The sequence below is a fragment of the Sprattus sprattus genome (assembly GCF_963457725.1).
Source record: "Sprattus sprattus genome assembly, chromosome: 1".
In the NCBI taxonomy this organism is placed as follows: domain Eukaryota; kingdom Metazoa; phylum Chordata; class Actinopteri; order Clupeiformes; family Clupeidae; genus Sprattus; species Sprattus sprattus.
This window is the reverse complement of record NC_137920.1, coordinates 78,127,102-78,148,087: the sequence shown is the minus strand read 5'-3', so window position 1 is coordinate 78,148,087 and position 20,986 is coordinate 78,127,102. Positions and strand designations below refer to the sequence as shown.

Sequence of the window (20,986 nt, the reverse complement as noted above, 5' to 3'; positions counted from 1 at the left end):
TGCATGGACATCCAATCAAGGAGAGACATTACACCTCTCGAGCCAATGGTGGTGCTTCACTGCTGACGTGCTACCCTAGTAGGGGCGCCTAAAATGAATATGAACTGATGCAAAGGTTTTTTTTTTTTTTTTACCTTGCTTTCATGAGTCTGAAATAACACCTTGATGATTTGGTTCTTAGTCATACCAAGAGCTGGTTATAAAGGCTACCGCTTAGCCTACATTAAATGAATACATAAGCGATCATTTTTTTCCCCATTTGTTCTGATTAATTAAGGGTTACCACTCAAAAAGAGTGACATTTGCTATCTGGTGAGTCCGTCAGTCATTCAGTCAGAGTTGCCTACGGACACATACTGCTGAGGTGATGTGAATGCAGTCCCCAGATCAGTCATGTGCTCTTGAGTGTGGTGAGGCATTGCACGCTGTCACTGTCCTCTGCTGTCATCCACGCAGAAGCGCAGAGTGAAAGACACAAAAGACGGTGATCCGTTCACATACTTTGTGAGGAGCAAACAGCGCAGTGCCATAGCCTACCCAACGTCGCCCGACTGCTCTGTCTCTACCAAAAACATTGTAGCGCTGTGGATTATGGGAGCTTGTTCTGGTCGAGTGTTCGGTTTACAGTAGGCTAGGCACTTGAGTCCGGAGACTGTAGACATATTGCCCAGCTCTGACCTGTAAGTGGCCATTTATTTGAATATATTTATGTCTTGAGTGCGAAGCTGAGAAGCCTGGATCGCGCTTTACGATTCTGTAGACCTGTCATTGAATGCTCAGCAGATATTTCGTTGTTTCTGAAAACATTTAGGCCATATCTTTCAGTGCTGTGGCTAAGTACGCTAACTGTCAGTTTGAATTGGGAGTTTCCGTTTTTAAACAACGCAGTACTTACCAGATGTAAATCATAAGGACAGACCTTTACAAAAGAATAGGCGCAAAGTTTGGGTTGTTAAAATGTACTGACACATCTGTCTTTGTTGCTAATGTTATTTTTCTGTTGACAAACAACATGTGCACACACTATGTGCTCACACTTTCGTTCTTGCCTGTTAGTCTCCTCTCATGGCACATTTAAGGAATTAAAATCAGATATTCATCGTACTACCTGTCTTTTAACTCATTACGTCTTCTGAATGCATATTCTAGATTACATGTAAAATGGACTGCAGTAACATAAACTAATGAGGGAATCCCCATCAGCAAGACATAGGTAGCGGTAGCGCTCATAAACTGTGAACGGATCTCATGACAGGTCTTGCACATTTTCTGTCTTAGAGAAACGGCAGTGATAAGGGCGTGTACTTTAACCCCAAATTCGTCTAGCAAAAAAAGGTTAAGCATACAAACTACTCCAGCGAAGCATCTCTGAGTAAATCATGATCTTTGAATAGAGACATGTCTCGTCTTGTCCCCTATTTCCTGCTCTGGTGCCTCCTGTTATCCCCAGCCAAGTTGTCGCCTGTTTATTTAACATCAGAAAGGAAACAATATGTCATGAACGTTCATAATGTTCATTGTGTAGACTCGTGTAGATCACATGTATTGAGTTACAGTTGGCTGTGTGATATAGAAAAGACACGCTGCAGTATTGTGCAAAACAAACATTCTCTTCTTCCTGAAATCTGTCTGGCTGCATCAGATCAGACAGAAGGGTGTTCTGTGGACTCTAGACTCCAGAGGTCAAGCATGTGGAAATAGTAATTTACCCTGAAAGAGTTTATCATTACCATTAGCATGTTGAAGTTAAGGTAGCGGCTTCATACCTAAAGACAGTCATACATAATCACACACAGATCACCGTAGTAGTCTTTTTATACCTAAAGACAGTCATATATAATCACACACAGATCACTGTAGTAGTCTTTTAATACCTAAATACAGTCATACATAATCACACACAGATCACCGTAGTAGTCTTTTAATACCTAAATACAGTCATACATAATCACACACAGATCACAGTAGTAGTCTTCATACCTAAAGACAGTCATACATAATCAAACACAGAACACTGTAGTAGTCTTCATACCTAAAGACAGTCATACATAATCAAACACAGATCACTGTAGTAGTCTTTATACCTAAAGACAGTCATACATAATCACACACAGATCACCGTAGTAGTTAAAGAGCTAGTTATATGTATGAGAGCCATTTTCTTTTCTGTGTGTGTGTGTGTGTGTGTGTGCGTGTGTGTGTGTGTGTGTGTGTGTGTGTGTGTGTGTGTGTGCGTGTGTGTGTGTGTGTGTGTGTGTGTGTGTGTGTGTGTGTGTGGTGTGTGTGTGTGTGTGTGTGTGTGTGTGTGTGTGTGTGTGTGTCTTTGTCCTTCCCTCATGTGTGGTGTCTGACGGGTCTCTTGCTCTCTGTGGGGCAGATCTTGAGACTCGTGGGGGCAGCATGTCGAGTCGGGGGGGTAAGAAGAAGACCACGAAGACGTCGCGCTCCAGCAAGGCGGGGGTCATCTTCCCCGTGGGCCGCATGCTTCGCTACATCAGACGGAGCCTCCCCAAGTACCGCATAGGAGCGGGCGCACCTGTCTACCTGGCTGCCGTGCTCGAGTACCTCACAGGTGAGTGTGCGTGTGTGTGTGTGTGTGTGTGTTTCTGTGTGCTACATCAAACAGAGCCTACCCAAGTACTTGGCTGCCGTGTTCGAGTACCTCACAGGGGAGTGTGTGTGTGTGCTACATCAAACAGAGCCTCGCTAAGTATTGCATAGGACCATTTACCTGGCTACAATGCTTGAGCACCTCACACCTGTGTGTGTGTGTGTGTGTGTGTGTGTGTGTGTGTGTGTCTGTGTGCGTGTGTGTGATGTCTCAGGGATGGCTTAGGCAGGGGGGGAGAGATCCATACCCAGTCCTCAGCCTTAGAGATCCATACCCAGTCCTCAGCCTTAGAGATCCATACCCAGTCCTCAGCCTTAGAGATCCATACCCAGTAGGCAGGGGGGAGAGACCCATACCCAGTCCTCAGCCTTAGAGATCCATACCCAGTCCTCAGCCTTAGAGATCCATACCCAGTCCTCAGCCTTAGGCAGGGGGGAGAGATAGAGATCCATAACCAGTCCTCAGCCTTAGAGATCCATACCCAGTCCTCAGCAGGGGGGAGAGATCCATACCCAGTCCTCAGCCTTAGGCAGGGGGGGGGGGGGGGGAGAGATCCATACCCAGTCCTCAGCCTTAGGCAGGGGGGGGGGGGGAGAGATCCATACCCAGTCCTCAGCCAGACTTTATATGTTTGAGTTTATGCCCTCTGACAGTTGAACCCCAAATAGTGTGGAACAATGCACCATTGCATCGATAATGCATCAAGAGTTAACCCTGTCTGTCTGTGTGTCTGTCTGTGTGTCTGTCTGTGTGTCTGTCTGTGTGTGTGTGTGTGTGTGTGTGTGTGTCTGTCTATCTGTCTCTGTGTGTGTCTGCCTGTCTGTCTGTCTGTCTGTCTGTCTGTCTGTCTGTCTGTCTGTCTGTCTGCCTGTATGTCTGTCTGCCTGTGTGTCTGTCTGCCTGTATGTCTGTCTGCCTGTATGTCTGTCTGCCTGTGTGTCTGTCTGTCTGTTGGTCTACCCATCTGTCTGTCTCTCTCAGCTGAGATTCTTGAGCTAGCAGGAAATGCAGCGCGGGACAACAAGAAGGGGCGCGTCACCCCACGCCACATTCTACTGGCCATCGCCAACGACGAGGAACTCAACCAGGTCTCTCCCTGTCTCTGTCTCTCTCTCTCTCTCTCCCTCTCTCCCTGTCTCTCTCCCTCTCTCTCTCCCTCTCTCTCTCTTTCCCTGTCTCTCTCCCTGTCTCTCTCCCTCTCTCTCCCTCTCTCTCTCTGTCTCTCTCCCTGTATCTCTCTCTCTCTCTCTCTCCCTCTCTCCCCTGTCTCTCTCCCTCTCTCTCCCTGTCTCTCTCTCTCTCCCTCTCTCCCTGTCTCTCTCCCTCTCTCTCTCCCTGTCTCTCTCCCTCTCTCTCTCTTTCCCTGTCTCTCTCTCTCTCTCTCTCTCCCTCTCTCCCCTGTCTCTCTCCCTGTCTCTCTCCCTCTCTCTCTCTTTCCCTGTCTCTCTCTCTCTCTCTCTCTCCCTCTCTCCCCTGTCTCTCTCCCTGTCTCTCTCTCTCTCTCCCTGTCTCTCTGTCTCTCTCGCTCTCTCCCTGTATTCCTCTCTCCCGCTCTCCCTGTCTCTCTTCTTGAAAAATATCTATCTGTGCCTTCTGCCATATTTACTAACCAGTAATTCATTTTATATTCAGTGTAGGCTGTCATTCAAATGAGTAATGTATTTAAGATATGACGAAACACTTGCTGTAAGCACAAGCTACTTTAGTCCATCAATGAACAGTACGTAGTTAATAGTCAGCCAGAGATTAAAACTGCCCTAATTAATGTTCAGCATCAGCTGTGATCAACTGAAACTGCAGAGTCGTTCAGTTGAATCAGATATATCAAGTATCTCTGCAGTCAGCAGTTAGTTTGTTTTGAGCACCCTCCTCCTCTATATACTCATAAATATGCACACACACACACACACACACACACACACACACACACACACACACACAGACTAATGTTAGTTAATATAATTTGCATGATATCACACTAATACATAATATAATGCTGATAATGAATATAATTTCACAGACAAATGTATTTTTCCTCACGTTCATATTGCGGTTCTTCCCATGTCCTCTCTCCCCAGCTCCTGAAAGGCGTTACCATAGCAGCGGGTGGGGTGTTGCCCAACATCCAGCCAGAGCTGCTGGCCAAGAAGCGGGGGTCAAAGGGCAAGCTGGAGGCAGTCATCATCCCTCCCCCCACCAGGAAATCCAAGATGTCCGCCAAAAAAGCAGCAGCCGCCAAGAGAATGGCTGGGAAGAAGGGGCTGCCAAGATCAAAGGTAGAGTTCCTGTTCCTGTTCCGGTTCCTCTTCCTGTTCCTCTTCCTGTTCCTGTTCAGCAGGTGGAGGCTGACGCCCATATATGGGATCCCATGCAGTAACTCTGGGACAGCTTACGCCCCGTGTCATTTGTCCATAATAATTTATCTCAGATAGTTTATGTACGTCAGGAGGCATGTACCGGCGTTCCTGCCTGCCTTTACAAGCATACCAAAATCTCCCCCAATAAACCGGGGATTATAAATTGATTTACTAAATATCTATGGTACGCCGGGCTGCCAGTGGAAGTTATCAACACGCACAGTAAACCCGCCAGGTAAATCTCTCCCATTCTTACTCATACGAATCCCATCAATGCATTAGGTACAAACAACATGGGATACAGCATGGGAGGTGTTGCTTATTCCCACCCTGGTTTGAACTGAATGCTACATGGCGTGAAGCTCTGTGACTCGTGAGAGATGTTTAACACACGCGGTCTCATGCCAGTTAGCGCCGCTAAAACCATCTTAACAGTTGGCGGCTGCTAGCGTGTGTTAATACGAATTTATGTTTATGTGTGAATATTAAGATTAGTAAGATTGTGTTACTATTAAGCTGCACAGGTACCCTAAGGGTTTAGACCTTTTCCTTTTATAATTGTATAAGTACAATTTAGGAGACTGTAACATCAGCTTGATAACTACCTATTATTCCATGCAAATGGAACTCTGCCATTTAAACGGTTTAAGGTTATTTAAAATGTTCTTTAGCTAGCTAGCCAGTTAGCTAGCATAGCAACTAGACCACCATAGCAACCAAGAAACCATTTGCTGCACACCCTTAAGCTGTGAATGGTTTCATTTCAGATAACCATAGCAGCTAGGAAAGACAATGTTAGCTGCAAAGTTTAATTTCTAAAAATTAGCTCCCCAATAAAAGGCATTGGGTCTTGGGTTCAAAGTGATCACAACCACTTGTGGATGATGTTAAATGGCTTCACATAGACACCCTGGGAGAATATTCATACACCAACGGGGCTATCCTCTAATAGCTCCCTCCCCCACAACACCATAACACTTAATATACGCTTATAGGTCGCTGGTTTTCACTGTGAGTGGGAAAAAGGTAGCCTATAATTGTGTGTGAGCGTGTGTGTGAGTGTGTGTGTGTGAGTGTGTATGCAAATGCGTGCAGGGAGGGAGTGTAGTATGTTGAGATGCAAATGTGTGTGTGTGTTGTAAATGCCTATCCCTACTTTATACACCTTCTAATGGTAAGTACCGCACGCACCACAACTACGTGGCATTTAGTTTTACACCCGCAGTGTTGAATAAACTGCAGGTTATAAGCTGGTGCGATCAACACACAGGTTTGTTTTGTAAAATTACATAAAATACTGTAATGCGGTTTATATACAGTGCAGTAAATAGTTTTAGGGAAATACAGTGTATGTGTGCATGTGTGTGTGTATGTATGTGTCCGATGTAATGTTGTCACTAAACTCTGTGTGTGTGTTTATGCATTTGCGTGCGACTGTGTGTGTGTGTGTGTGTGTGTGTGTGTGTGTGTGTGTGTGTGTGTGTGTGTGTGTGTGTGTGTGTGTGTGTGTGTGTGTGTGTGTGTGAGACAGAGGCAGACTGCAGTAAGTAAGGCAGCCAGTGCAGACAGCACCACAGAGGGATCACCGGCCGGGAGCTTCACCGTCCTCTCCACCAAGAGCCTGTTTCTGGGACAGAAGGTACACACACACACACACACACACACACACACACACACACACACACACACACACACACACAGAGACACCGTCCTCTCCACCAAGAGCCTGTTTCTGGGACAGAAGGTACACACACATACATGCACTAATACACACACACACACACACAAACACACAAACACACACACACACACACACAAACACACACACACACACACACACACACACACCGTCCTCTCCACCAAGAGCCTGTTTCTGGGACAGAAGGTACACACACATACATGCACTAATACACACACACACACACACACACAAACACACACACACACACACACACACACACACACCGTCCTCTCCACCAAGAGCCTGTTTCTGGGACAGAAGGTACACACACATACATGCACTAATACACACACACACACACACACACACAAACACACACAAACACACACACCGTCCTCTCCACCAAGAGCCTGTTTCTGGGACAGAAGGTACACACACATACACGCACTAATACACACACACACACACACACACACACACACACACACACACACACACACACACACACACACACACACACCGTCCTCTCCACCAAGAGCCTCTTTCTGGACAAAAGGTACACATACCACACCGAACACACCCTCCACAAGGGGACCCCTCCTTGCACAGACAAAGCAAGTGACAAGTGACAAGCTCATTCATTCCAGAACCAGTCACACACACAACACACTCAGAACGCCCCTTAAAGGAATGGCTGTGTGTGAATGCAGAAATACACCCTTGACCCTGCACACAGTAATAACACACAGGCTGACTAACCAACTGTGCTGCTGTAGTTTGATGTCTATGCACACACACAGCTAACAAACAGAGAATACACACACAGATAACATACAACAAACACACACAGATAACATACAACAAACACACAGATAACATACAACAAACACACACAGATAACATACAACAAACACACACAGATAACATACAACAATCACACACAGCTAACATACAATGAATACACACACAGCTAACATATAGCAAATACACACACAACTAACATACAACAAACACACACAGATAACAAACAACAAACACACACAGATAACATACAAAAAACACACACAACTTACATACAACAATCACACAAAGCTAACATACAACAAAAAAACACACAGCTAACATACAGAGAATGCACACACAGATAACAAACAACAAAAACACACAACTAACATACAACAAACACACACAACTAACATACAACAAACACACACAGCTAACATACAACAAACATACACAGCTAACATACAACAAACACACAGCTAACATACAGCAAACACACAGATTAAATACAACAAACCCACACAGTTAACATACAGCAAACACACAATTTAAATACAACAAACACACACAGCTAACATACAGCAACCACACAGATAACACACAACACACACACTCAGTACTACCATAGCTTCGGCTGGCTGCTTTGGCTGTTTTTATTTTTCATTTCTGCTCCCCAGTTTAATCAGAGAGTGAGGCAGTGCTCCTTATGCCACGCCATTTTTGTAGCTAGTGTAGCTGGTGGCTAGTGAAGCTGGTAGCTAGTGAAGCTGGTGGCTAGTGTAGATGGTAGCTAGTGTAGCTGGTAGCTAGTGGTCGCTAGTGTAGCTAGTAGCTAGTGCAGCTGGTAGCTAGTGTAGCTGGTAGCTAGTGTAGCTGGTGGCTAGTGTAGATGGTAGCTAGTGGTCGCTAGTGTAGCTAGTAGCTAGTGCAGCTGGTAGCTAGTGTAGCTGGTAGCTAGTGTAGCTGGTGGCTAGTGTAGATGGTAGCTAGTGGTCGCTAGTGTAGCTGGTAGCTAGTGTAGATGGTGGCTAGTGTAGCAGGTAGCTAGTGTAGCTTGTAGCTAGTGCAGCTGGTAGCTACTGGTCGCTAGTGTAGCTGGTAGCTAGTGCAGCTGGTAGCTAGTGCAGCTGGTAGCTAGTGTAGCTGGTGGCTAGTGTAGCTGGTAGCTAGTGTAGCTTGTAGGTAGTGCAGCTGGTAGCTAGTGCAGCTGGTAGCTAGTGGTCGCTAGTGTAGCTGGTAGCTAGTGCAGCTGGTAGCTAGTGTAGCTGGTGGCTAGTGTAGCTGGTGGCTAGTGTAGCTGGTGGCTAGTGTTGCTGGTCGCTAGAGTAGCAGTCACATCAAACACGCTTCCTCCGACAGGTGTTACCACACTAGTGCTGCTGACTGAAGCCTCAGAGGTCCATCAGAGCAGGGTACAGGAGGGCTGACTGGGAGAGGGATGTGGAGTCGCTTCATAGTCTGTCAGGTCTGGTGTCAGAATGGACTCTTGTGTTTGGATCTGGTGATGCAGCCATGCTGTTATACGAGCTAACCTCTGTTTCACCTCAGGCGACCTCAGGTGATGGGCTTGCTTCAGTTGATTGTGGTTGATTCATTCTGGGCTCATTTCATGGGATCTGATTTGATTGAAGAAGATCTGATTTTATCTGACTTTGATTTGCAAATCCCTTTTCCTTGCGTGACTGTGAGCGTACGTGTGTGTACATGTGTGTGTGTGTACGTACATACGTGTGTGTGTGTGTGTGTGTGTACGTACGTGTGTGTGTGTGTGTGAGTACCTGTGTGTGGGTATGTGTGTGTGAGTACCTGTGTGTGTGTGAGTACCTGTGTGTGTGTGTGTGTGTGTGTGTGTGTGTATGAGTGCATGTTCTTCTCTCCCTTCTTAACCTGTGCTTCCTCCTGCTTGTGGCATGTTGTCTTTCAGCTGAACCTCATTCACAGTGAGATCAGTAACATGGCGGGCTTTGACGTGGAGGGGGTAATCAATCCCACCAATGCTGACATTGATCTTAAAGATGATCTAGGTGAGCGCTGCAACGGGGGGAGACTCCGGAAAACCTGGAGAATCCTTGAACATGACCTATGACCTGTGACTTCTGACCCCCTGCCCCTCTCACGGAGGAATTCAGTAAAATCACACAATCCCATGGATGAATTAGATTTCTGATAACACACAGAAAATCACACAATCCCATGGGTGAATAAGACTGTTAGCGTAACTATTCCGGATATCGGCCGCTTTGTTAAGAAATCGCTATACTATGTCTATTTATAGATTAACGTTAGGTGTAAACTTACCCAAACCAACGGTTTTCGAGAGAGATGTTTGTCCTTTTCAACTTGTACGACTCATTTAACACCGTAAGAAACCGTATTTCAAAAATATTTCTGTTAATGTTTACGGTGACACGTTTTCGAGTAAGTTTTTAAATGAGTCGAATATCGTCACTCCCACTTTGTTCCACTTACCGCGTTGAATTCGTGATAATAAAATGCTTTTCCTCTTGCTTTGACATATCCTGGTTTAATTTCTGTACAAATGCCTTAGTCACAATATGTTTTGTCAAGAAAACGTTCATCTCAATAGTGTTATTTTAGTTTAATTAGGGTATTTTGTGGGCTTGCTTTGACCTGATTCAGTTGTAGGTGCAGTCTATTCATAGCCTGGATACCAGCCTGAACTCCGCCCACAAAATTTTTGGTCTGGAGATTCAGTCTGGAGTCGAGTTAGTTGGGAGGGTTTAAACGGCCCCGAAAAGTGATCTGACCATTCAAATTGTAAGGGCGGGCTTTATACGTTGATGGACAGATTTAGATAGAATACCGGTATACATCGAACAAAGATGGCGCCGTCTCGGAAGCTTAGTGGGACATATTTTATATGATTTAAGCTATCTACACGACTTTTATATGTCTACATTGACTCGGTTAGTTGTGTATACGCAAAACGAGTGTTGCCCAGGATTATGGGTCTTAACTGAAGCACTCTAGAGCATTATTGATAGGTTATGCTAACGCGTAGAAAAAAAAACCATTCAAACGAATGGTAGCTTCTAGCCTTGAGTGCTAATTAAGTAACGTCTCAACAGATATGACAGCGCATTCATTTTGAAAGAGGAACAGAGAAACGCGATCAAGGCATTTGTCGATTGAAAAGATGTTTTTGCCGTCCTTCCTACGGGATCAGGTAAAAGTTTAATCTATCAGATGGAAATACTACGTTGCTCTGATTGGTTCTAGGTATCCAATTCAGCGAAGAGGAATTTTCTTTCCTGGTTCGTTGAAACACGCCCCATAATCACAGCCCAATAGTCCGGTCTCAGACTCATATTCTGACTAGAATTATGAGTATGACATCGTCAGGCTAGTCTATTCACTTAAACCTGCACAAAACAAACATGGCGTGATTATGTATGTTATGTATTAAAAATTAAGACATCAATATAAGGGTATTGTAATTGTACTATTGTTAGTGGAAATACAAACATTTTATCTAATTCAACTTTGTTTTAGGTAAACTGTAAACGCAACTACGGAAGGCGAACTTCTTCCGTCCAATTTCTCAACTAGTGCCTTTCATATTGACATGGGTCTAAACGACCAGAGTAATCGGATTTGATCTCTGTGAGCATCCGTACTTACATTATGTCATGGTATCTGTTTTGGCTTTTTATATGACAGTTTAAAATGACAGTTAAACTTCATCTTGGAGAGAACTAATCCGACGGTACAACTTAAAGACCAAACGAAATATTCGTCGCGCCACTGAGTGTTCCACACTATTAGGTACACGCAAAAGTGCACTATAAAAAAAACACTATTTCGCAAGCTTAAATTAGGTCTACAGAGTTAATTTTTTCCACAAGTAAAGCTTAAATGCCATATTTTTGTGGGAGATTACGTTTCTCTCCATTGGTGTCCGAAGTTGATCACGAGAGTGAATGTAAACATGACAACGAGGTATGGTGCCGATATTCGACGTGTGCCGATATTCGACTCCGTTCCGCTAAAATGGGCCTCATGTTTCTGCAAACACACGCATACATAGCCATGTGTTTGACTGTGTGTGTTTGGAGCACAGACACACACACACCCAGACACACACACACACACCCAGACACACACACACACACACAGACACACACACACACACACAGATACACAGACACACACACACAGACACACAGACACACACACACACACAGACACACACACACACACACACACACACAGGTCTTGCTGCTGGGAGGAGGAGGTTGAGTCATATGAAGGTGTTTCTAAGGTCCAAGTGTTTCAAGGATTCTCTCAGATGCTATCAAGCTCTCACACTCATGAAAGGGAACTGTGTCCTGTACACACCTCAGACCTTGTCTGTGTGTGTGTGTGTGTGTGTGTGTGCGTGTGTGTGTGTGTGTGTGTGTGTGTCCTGTACACACCTCAGACCTTGTCTGTGTGTGTGTGTGTGTGTGTGTCCTGTACACACCTCAGGCCTCAGGATCCTGGCTCTCTCCATCTTTCTTTCTATCTCTTATATTCTCTCTCCTCCTTTCTTCCTCCAGTTCTCTCTCTTTCTCTTCCTTTTTTTATTCCTCTTTCTTGCATTTTTCTCTCCACTGGTCTTTCCTCCTCTTCTTTCTCTTCTCATTTTTGGTGAATTCCCCCTCTCTCCCTCCCTCCCTCCCTCCTTCCCTCCTTCCCTTCCCTCCCTTCCTTTGTGTATTGTTTATATTGTTCTCATCTGTCTTGTTGTTCTCCCACCCACTCTCACCCACGCCATGTTTGTTTGTTTGTTTGCCCATGGTTGTTCCTGTTGTTCTTGTTGTTGTTGTTGTTGTTTGTAGTTGCAAGTTGTTCAGGCTGACATTGCCACCATCGACAGTGAGGCTGTAATCCACCCCACCAATGGCAGCCTCTACACTGGCGGGGAAGTAGGTAAATGCCCCGCCTCTTTACCTCTCTTTCCCCACAATGCATCTGCTTCCTGTTCCAAACGCTGCTCCAACATTCCAAACGTCAGCTATTCAGAGTCAAACAAACACACAAACAAAAGCAAAGCCTGTATTGCAGGAAGAGTATTCAGTGTTCAGCTATCTCTGAGCCTGTCCTGTGCCTGTTCAACAATGTTCCGCTGGAATCTCAGACCTTCTAATCTAGAATCCTGGTAATCCATGTTCTAGAATCTAGATGAGGTAAATCAGTCTCTGTATCTCTGCACTGGAGTGGATGTTTATGAATGGGAAGAACATGTGCTGGTGTATTGCCACAGTGTAGTGGTTCTACACCCCCTATCCTGCATGCGTCACCTGCTTATCCATCCTCCTTCATAACATCTCTCCTCATCTCTCAGTGGTGTCGGGCCCCAGCACGTGTCTCTAGAAAACACGCTTCATGGAACGACTCGTATGAACCTCGAGTCAGTGCCTGATCCATACTAGAGTCAGTGCTGATCAGTGCCTGATCCATACTAGAGTCAGTGGTGTCCCAGCATGGAAAACACGCTTCATGGAACGACTCGTATGAACCTCGAGTCAGTGCCTGATCCATACTAGAGTCAGTGCTGATCCATACTAGAGTCAGTGGTGTCAGGCCCCAGCATATGTCCCAGCATGTAAAACACGCTTCATGGAACGTCTCGTATGAACCTCGAGTCGGTGCCTGATCCATACTAGAGTCAGTGCCTGATCCATACTAGAGTCAGTGGTGTCAGGCCCCAGCATATGTCCCAGCATGTAAAACACGCTTCATGGAACGTCTCGTATGAACCTCGAGTCGGTGCCTGATCCATACTAGAGTCAGTGGTGTCCCAGCATGTAAAACACGCTTCATGTGCCTGAACTTGCAGCAGAATCCCACTCAAATGTGGCTATTCGTGAAAACATGATAACAATCGTACAAGTGTAGCAAACTTTATGTTTTTATTATGCTGTATATTGGCATTATTATTATTGGCAGTGGTGTAGTGGTCCCTGGAGAAGTGGGTATACTGTTATTTTTTTAAGCTGCCCATACAGCACAGAAGTGGGTGTACAAATTGCTGACTGAAAAATAAGTGGGTATACTCCGTATACCTGCGTATACCCTTGACTACACAACTGATTATTGGACATTTGACCAAACAACAGTAAACAACTAAAGGCCCTATCCCTGTTGACGAATCAGCAGTGAGATGTGTAGCATCTACCCTGTTGATAGCTAGTGTAGCAGGTGGCTAGCTTAGCTAGCGGATGTGTAGAATCTACCCTGTTGATAGCTAGTGTAGCAGGTGGCTAGCGTAGCTAGCGGATGTGTAGCATCTACCCTGTTGATAGCTAGTGTAGCAGATGGCTAGCGTAGCTAGCGGATGTGTAGCATCTACCCTGTTGTGGCCGAGGCAGATTCTCGTTCAGGATGGAAGGTGTTGGGAGGCCCCCGAGGGTGTTCATAAGAACGCCTGCCCTTTATTCACCATCACATGTTCACAGCGCAGCCAATAGCAGCTGACCGTGAGGCTCCCATTGGGTTCAGATCCATTAGATTCAGGACAAATCAGAACTGGACCTGTCCCCAAATCAGCTCCTATTCAGCAGTGCTTCACCCCCCCCCACACACACAAACACTCACACACACACACCTCCCCCCCCCCCCCCACACACACACACTCACACACACACACACCTCACCTCACACACACACACACACACACACACACACACACAGACACACACACTCACACACACCTGTTCCATGCTGAGGAGCCCTGTCTGCCAGTCGTTACAGGCTCACCTTGGCTTCCCAGATGGGATCACATTAACCTGAGGAGCAAGATGACCATTAATGTGGATACATTCTAACAGTGCCTAGTGTGATGATTGGTTGGCGCGTGTGTGTGTGTGTGTGTGTGTGTGTGTGTGTGTGTGTGTGTGTGTGTGTGTTCGCCCATAGCTACAGCCTTTCCCATAACCACATTTTGCAGTGCTTCTGTGCCACTTTGTTGCCATGGTGACACAGAACCTGCCACACCGTGTGAGCACAAGCGTGTGTGTGTGTGTGTGTGTGTGTGTGTGTGTGTGTGTGTGCGTGCGTGTTAGCCCGTATCCATGGCAGAGGTGTGTGTGTCTCTCTTCAGGAAATGCCCTGGAACAGAAGAGCGGTAAGAAGCTGTCTGAGGCGTGTGCTGAGATCCGGAAGAAGAACGGCCCCCTGGATGTGGCCGGAGGTACTGCAGTGCAACACACCACCATTCACAATGTCGATCTTGCACCTCTACCAGTGTCTGGTCCATACTAGAGTCAGTGTCTGGTCCATACTAGAGTCAGTGTCTGGTCCATACTAGAGTCAGTGTCTGGTCCATACTAGAGTCAGTGCTGATCAGTGTCGGGTCCATACTAGAGTCAGGGCCTGGTCCATACTAGAGTCAGTGCTGATCAGTGTCGGGTCCATACTAAAGTCAGTGCTGATCAGTGTCTGGTCCATACTAGAGTCAGTGTCTGGTCCATACTAGAGTCAGTGTCTGGTCCATACTAGAGTCAGGGCCTGGTCCATACTAGAGTCAGTGTCTGGTCCATACAAGAGTCAGTGCCTGGTCCATACTAGAGTCAGTGTCTGGTCCATACTAGAGTCAGTGTCTGGTCCATACTAGAGTCAGTGTCTGGTCCATACTAGAGTCAGTGCCTGGTCCATACTAGAGTCAGGGCCTGGTCCATACTAGAGTCAGTGCTGATCAGTGCCTGGTCCATACTAGAGTCAGTGCTGATCAGTGTCTGGTCCATACTAGAGTCAGTGCTGATCAGTGTCTGGTCCATACTAGAGTCAGTGTCTGGTCCATACTAGAGTCAGTGCTGATCAGTGTCTGGTCCATACTAGAGTCAGGGCCTGGTCCATACTAGAGTCAGTGTCTGGTCCATACTAGAGTCAGTGCCTGGTCCATACTAGAGTCAGTGCTGATCAGTGTCTGGTCCATACTAGAGTCAGTGTCTGGTCCATACTAGAGTCAGTGCTGATCAGTGTCTGGTCCATACTAGAGTCAGTGCTGATCAGTGTCTGGTCCATACTAGAGTCAGTGTCTGGTCCATACTAGAGTCAGTGTCTGGTCCATATTAGAGTCAGTGCTGATCAGGGCCTGGTCCATACTAGAGTCAGTGCTGATCAGTGTCTGGTCCATACTAGAGTCAGTGCTGATCAGTGTCTGGTCCATACTAGAGTCAGTGTCTGGTCCATACTAGAGTCAGTGCTGATCAGTGTCTGGTCCATATTAGAGTCAGTGCTGATCAGGGCCTGGTCCATACTAGAGTCAGTGCTGATCAGTGTCTGGTCCATACTAGAGTCAGTGCTGATCAGTGTCTGGTCCATACTAGAGTCAGTGCTGATCAGTGTCTGGTCCATACTAGAGTCAGTGCCTGGTCCATACTAGAGTCAGTGCCTGGTCCATACTAGAGTCAGTGCTGATCAGTGTCTGGTCCATACTAGAGTCAGTGCTGATCAGTGTCTGGTCCATACTAGAGTCAGTGCTGATCAGTGTCTGGTCCATACTAGAGTCAGTGTCTGGTCCATACTAGAGTCAGTGCCTGGTCCATACTAGAGTCAGTGCTGATCAGTGTCTGGTCCATACTAGAGTCAGTGTCTGGTCCATACTAGAGTCAGTGCTGATCAGTGCCTGGTCCATACTAGAGTCAGTGTCTGGTCCATACTAGAGTCAGTGTCTGGTCCATACTAGAGTCAGTGCTGATCAGGGCCTGGTCCATACTAGAGTCAGTGTCTGGTCCATACTAGAGTCAGGGCCTGGTCCATACTAGAGTCAGTGCTGATCAGTGTCTGGTCCATACTAGAGTCAGTGTCTGGTCCATACTAGAGTCAGTGCTGATCAGTGTCTGGTCCATATTAGAGTCAGTGCTGATCAGGGCCTGGTCCATACTAGAGTCAGGGCCTGGTCCATACTAGAGTCAGTGTCTGGTCCATACTAGAGTCAGTGTCTGGTCCATACTAGAGTCAGTGTCTGGTCCATACTAGAGTCAGTGCTGATCAGTGTCTGGTCCATACTAGAGTCAGTGTCTGGTCCATACTAGAGTCAGTGCTGATCAGTGTCTGGTCCATACTAGAGTCAGTGCTGATCAGTGTCTGGTCCATATTAGAGTCAGTGCTGATCAGGGCCTGGTCCATACTAGAGTCAGTGCTGATCAGTGTCTGGTCCATACTAGAGTCAGTGCTGATCAGTGTCTGGTCCATACTAGAGTCAGTGTCTGGTCCATACTAGAGTCAGTGTCTGGTCCATACTAGAGTCAGTGCTGATCAGTGTCTGGTCCATACTAGAGTCAGTGTCTGGTCCATACTAGAGTCAGTGTCTGGTCCATACTAGAGTCAGTGCTGATCAGTGTCTGGTCCATACTAGAGTCAGTGTCTGGTCCATACTAGAGTCAGTGTCTGGTCCATACTAGAGTCAGTGTCTGGTCCATACTAGAGTCAGTGTCTGGTCCATACTAGAGTCAGTGCCTGGTCCATACTAGAGTCAGTGTCTGGTCCATACTAGAGTCAGTGTCTGGTCCATACTAGAGTCAGTGCTGATCAGGGCCTGGTCCATACTAGAGTCAGGGCCTGGTCCATACTAGAGTCAGTGTCTGGTCCATACTAGAGTCAGTGTCTGGTCCATACTAGAGTCAGTGTCTGGTCCATACTAGAGTCAGTGTCTGGTCCATACTAGAGTCAGTGCTGATCAGTGTCTGGTCCATACTAGAGTCAGTGTCTGGTCCATACTAGAGTCAGTGTCTGGTCCATACTAGAGTCAGTGCTGATCAGTGTCTGGTCCATACTAGAGTCAGTGCTGATCAGTGTCTGGTCCATACTAGAGTCAGTGCTGATCAGTGTCTGGTCCATACTAGAGTCAGTGCTGATCAGTGTCTGGTCCATACTAGAGTCAGTGTCTGGTCCATACTAGAGTCAGGGCCTGGTCCATACTAGAGTCAGTGCTGATCAGTGTCTGGTCCATACTAGAGTCAGTGTCTGGTCCATACTAGAGTCAGTGTCTGGTCCATACTAGAGTCAGTGTCTGGTCCATACTAGAGTCAGTGCCTGGTCCATACTAGAGTCAGTGTCTGGTCCATACTAGAGTCAGTGTCTGGTCCATACTAGAGTCAGTGCTGATCAGTGTCTGGTCCATACTAGAGGCAGGTCCTATCAGTGCCTGGTCCATCCTCCTTACCTCCACCTCTCTCTCTCTGTGTTGCAGCGGTGATGACGGCAGGTTTTGGTCTCCCTGCTAAGTTTGTCATCCACTGCTACAGCCCCTCCTGGGGCTCGGACCGCTGCGAGGAGCTGCTGGACAAGACCGTCAAGAACTGCCTGGCCCTCGCTGACGAGAAGAAGCTCAAGTCTGTCGCCTTCCCCTCCATCGGCAGTGGCAGGTTGGTAGTGTGTGTGTGTGTGTGTGTGTGTGTGTGTGTGTGTGTGTCTGAATGAGGTACATGTTTCAATTATGGCCGGTGTATGTGTGAAACAGACCAAAACAGCGCATGACCCCTTGTTGTGTACTGAAGGGCCTTTTCTTTACAGACAGACTCCCTTAAAGTAACAGTATGCAACAATTATACTTCAGGATTAGGGTTAGGATCAGCAGTTTTACCTTAAAGTAACAGTATGCAACAATTATACTTCAGGATTAGGGTTAGGATCAGCAGTTTTACCTTAAAGTAACAGTATGCAACAATTATACTTCAGGATTAGGGTTAGGATAAGCAGGTTTACCTTAAAATAACAGCTTGAAAAAAATTGGGGAGCTACAATGACTTTTAATATGGAGAATCGCCTCCGTGCCATTGCCATACCAGGGTCCATAGGCTTATAACTGCTAAATGTAAGATTGCCTGACGCTGCCCGGCTTTCTACCATCTGCTGAACTAGTAAGTAGCTTATTTGCCAACTTGCTTTGACTGTGTTAGGACAGTTGTTGAGTAACTAGTTTGTCACAATGTCAAAGTCAGCACATTTAAAGAGATTCCCTTAGTTTTAGCCGCTAGCATATCGTTAGCGAATAGCAATTGATCCGGAATGCTTCTTTAATATGAAATGTTAATACCTCTCAAACGCTCGTATAATTAACCAGCTTTATTCATGTAATTCTGCCCAATATTCCTGGTCCATTTCCCTTTTGAATTGAATGTAAATATCTGGCGTTGTGAATGCTGTCCAAGTGTGATTTCTGTCCTAAGTGTGAATGTTGTCCTATGGGTGAATGTTGTCCTAAGTGTGAATGTTGTCCTAAATGTGAATGCTGTCCTTAGTGTGATTGCTGTCCTAAGTCTGATTGCTGTCCTTAGTGTGAGTTGTGAATGCTGTCCTAAGTGTGAGGAGTTGTGAATGCTGTTCTAAGTGTGAATGCTGTCCTAAGTGTGAATGCTGTCCTAAGTGTGAATGCTGTCCTAAGTGTGAATGTGAACGTGTTACTCTGTTGGTCTCTCCCAGGAACGGGTTTCCCAAGCAGACGGCGGCACAGCTCATCTTGAAAGCCATCTCCAGCTACTTTGTGTCCACCATGTCCTCCTCCATCAAGACCGTCTACTTCGTCCTGTTCGACAGTGAGAGCATAGGAATCTACGTGCAGGAGATGGCCAAGCTCGAGGGAAACTGATGGCATTTTTTTTTTTTTTTTAAGTTTGTTTGCACTTTTCTGAATGATATACAAATTATAATTATTTAAATGACACAAAAACGATTTATTGAAGTTTTTTGCTAAACAGAATTTGTGAGAAGCAACCTTTTTTTACAGAAAGACTTGTTTTCCTTGTTGTTCTGTTTGATTTTGTAATGCTGTTGGTTCTGTTGTGTGGTATCTAGCGCTGTCCGTCAGAGAGGGTTGCGGATTTATCAGATGCCTGAAAGTAGAATATCGGCGTCTCATGACGTCATACACAGGGGGTTGTAACGTACTTTTCAGGCATTGGTAGGGGTACCGAGACCTAGTTTTTAGCCTTATACTCTAACCCTAACCCTGAAAAATCCTGAGAAAAAGTTGATTCTGACACTTAGAAACACTACGTCACTTCCGATATTCTACTTTCAGGCATCTTATAAATCCGCAACCGTCAGAGAGCTGAGGGGAGCCGGACTGTGAGAGATGACTAACTGCATGTGGTAACGGATCGGTGCAATATGTGATGTAAACTCTAGGTAAAGACTTGGCCTCATTGTGTGTGTGTTCGTTGAAGCCATCACTGTGTCCTATTTTGTAAAACAGTTGCTATACACTGTTTCCTTATTAACATTCATTCTTCATGAGGTGGAGGGAGCGGTAGGGAGAGCTTCTGATGGTCGGTGGGTTGAGTAAAGTGCTGGGTTGTGACGGCGTCTCTTGTCTTTACTGCAGTTCTTATTCCACGTGTGAGTACAGTGTACTTTGAGCTGGATTAGCAAACAAGAAAAGCACCTGGTGACTGAAGGCTGATCAATGGTAATGAAGGTACCGTAGCACCGGAGGACTTCTGTATGAACTAAACATAGAATGGGCAACAGTGGTAAAGGAGGTAGAGAAGTCGTTTAGTAATCAGAAGGGTGCTAGTTCGATTCACTGTTGAAGTGTCCTTGAGCAAGACACTGACCCCCTAATTGCTCCTGATGTGCACCGTGCCATCAGTGTAAATGTATAATGTGTATACAGCAACTTCTAAGTCGCTTTGGATAAAAGCGTCTGCTAAATGATGAAATGTAAATGTAGAATAGAGCTGGAAACTCTGCACTTACACAAGACTACTCATTAGGTGGATATTATTGACGTGGGTCATGTTGATCCGTTGTTGCATTTCCATTTCCATTTCCATTTAGTCATTTAGCAGACGCTTTTATCCAAAGCGACTTACAAGGATGTATATACATTTTACATCTGCATTGATGGCACACTAGCCTGGATACCAGCCCGAACCCCGCCCACAACATTTTTGTTCTGGGAAGTTTGGTCTGGCGCTGCTTGATTGGGGAGACAATATCAGTTTTAAGCAAAACGATCTCACCAATGAAATTGTCAGGGTGGGCTTTATACGATGGTGGACGGATGATCAACCAACGCTTGAGTTGAATTAACGGTAGATTTGAAATAGTACCAAGATGGCGGCGTCTCGGGAGCCTGTTAGTGGGAAATATTGTATGTGAATTAAGCTATCTACACGACTTTTTTAATGTCTACATTGACTCGGGTAGTCACGAATGTTGCAGAGTATTGTTTGTCTTAACTAAAGCTCTCTTAGACCATTATTGTTAGGTTATTGCTAACGCTTAGACCAAAAATCCATTGGAACACATAGTAGCCAGCTAGCCACAGGTACGGTAAGAAACAATAGCAGAGTCGTGCACACCTTGCCAAATGCTGATGTAACCGAGTGGTTATCAACAATCTGAGCTTTTGCTATCTGTTGCACTCATGACTGCTGAGAGATCTCTGCTTTAAAAGCAGGAGGTGAACTATATAGGAGTTGCGCTGGAAACGTGGGCGCAATGTCCCTGTCATAGTGGTCAGACAAAACTTTTGCCTTTCCAAACAGCTCATCATCTCCTGCGAGTTGAAGGGTACTGGGGTGTAAAGCAGGTTGCTCGCTT

General features: G+C 45.9%; 1 protein-coding gene across 2 annotated transcripts; it reads left to right on the top strand.

The window, feature by feature from the left end:
* The first annotated feature begins 594 nt into the window (after nucleotides 1-594).
* Nucleotides 595-19,700, top strand: macroh2a1 (macroH2A.1 histone). Of its 2 annotated transcripts, none has more exons than XM_080856458.1 (9): nucleotides 595-680; nucleotides 2,378-2,572; nucleotides 3,593-3,699; nucleotides 4,690-4,887; nucleotides 6,500-6,607; nucleotides 9,357-9,456; nucleotides 14,538-14,627; nucleotides 17,631-17,805; nucleotides 18,863-19,700. In XM_080856458.1, the coding sequence occupies exons 2-9, from the start codon at nucleotides 2,401-2,403 to the stop codon at nucleotides 19,026-19,028; spliced, it is 1,116 nt and encodes a 371-aa protein (XP_080712584.1). In that variant the 5' UTR covers nucleotides 595-680; nucleotides 2,378-2,400; the 3' UTR covers nucleotides 19,029-19,700. The 2 variants fall into 2 exon arrangements, with proteins under 2 accessions (XP_080712584.1, XP_080712585.1); XM_080856459.1 differs by lacking the exon at nucleotides 9,357-9,456 and adding an exon at nucleotides 12,274-12,364 and having other exon boundaries at nucleotides 18,863-19,699.
* The last annotated feature ends 1,286 nt before the right edge of the window (nucleotides 19,701-20,986 follow it).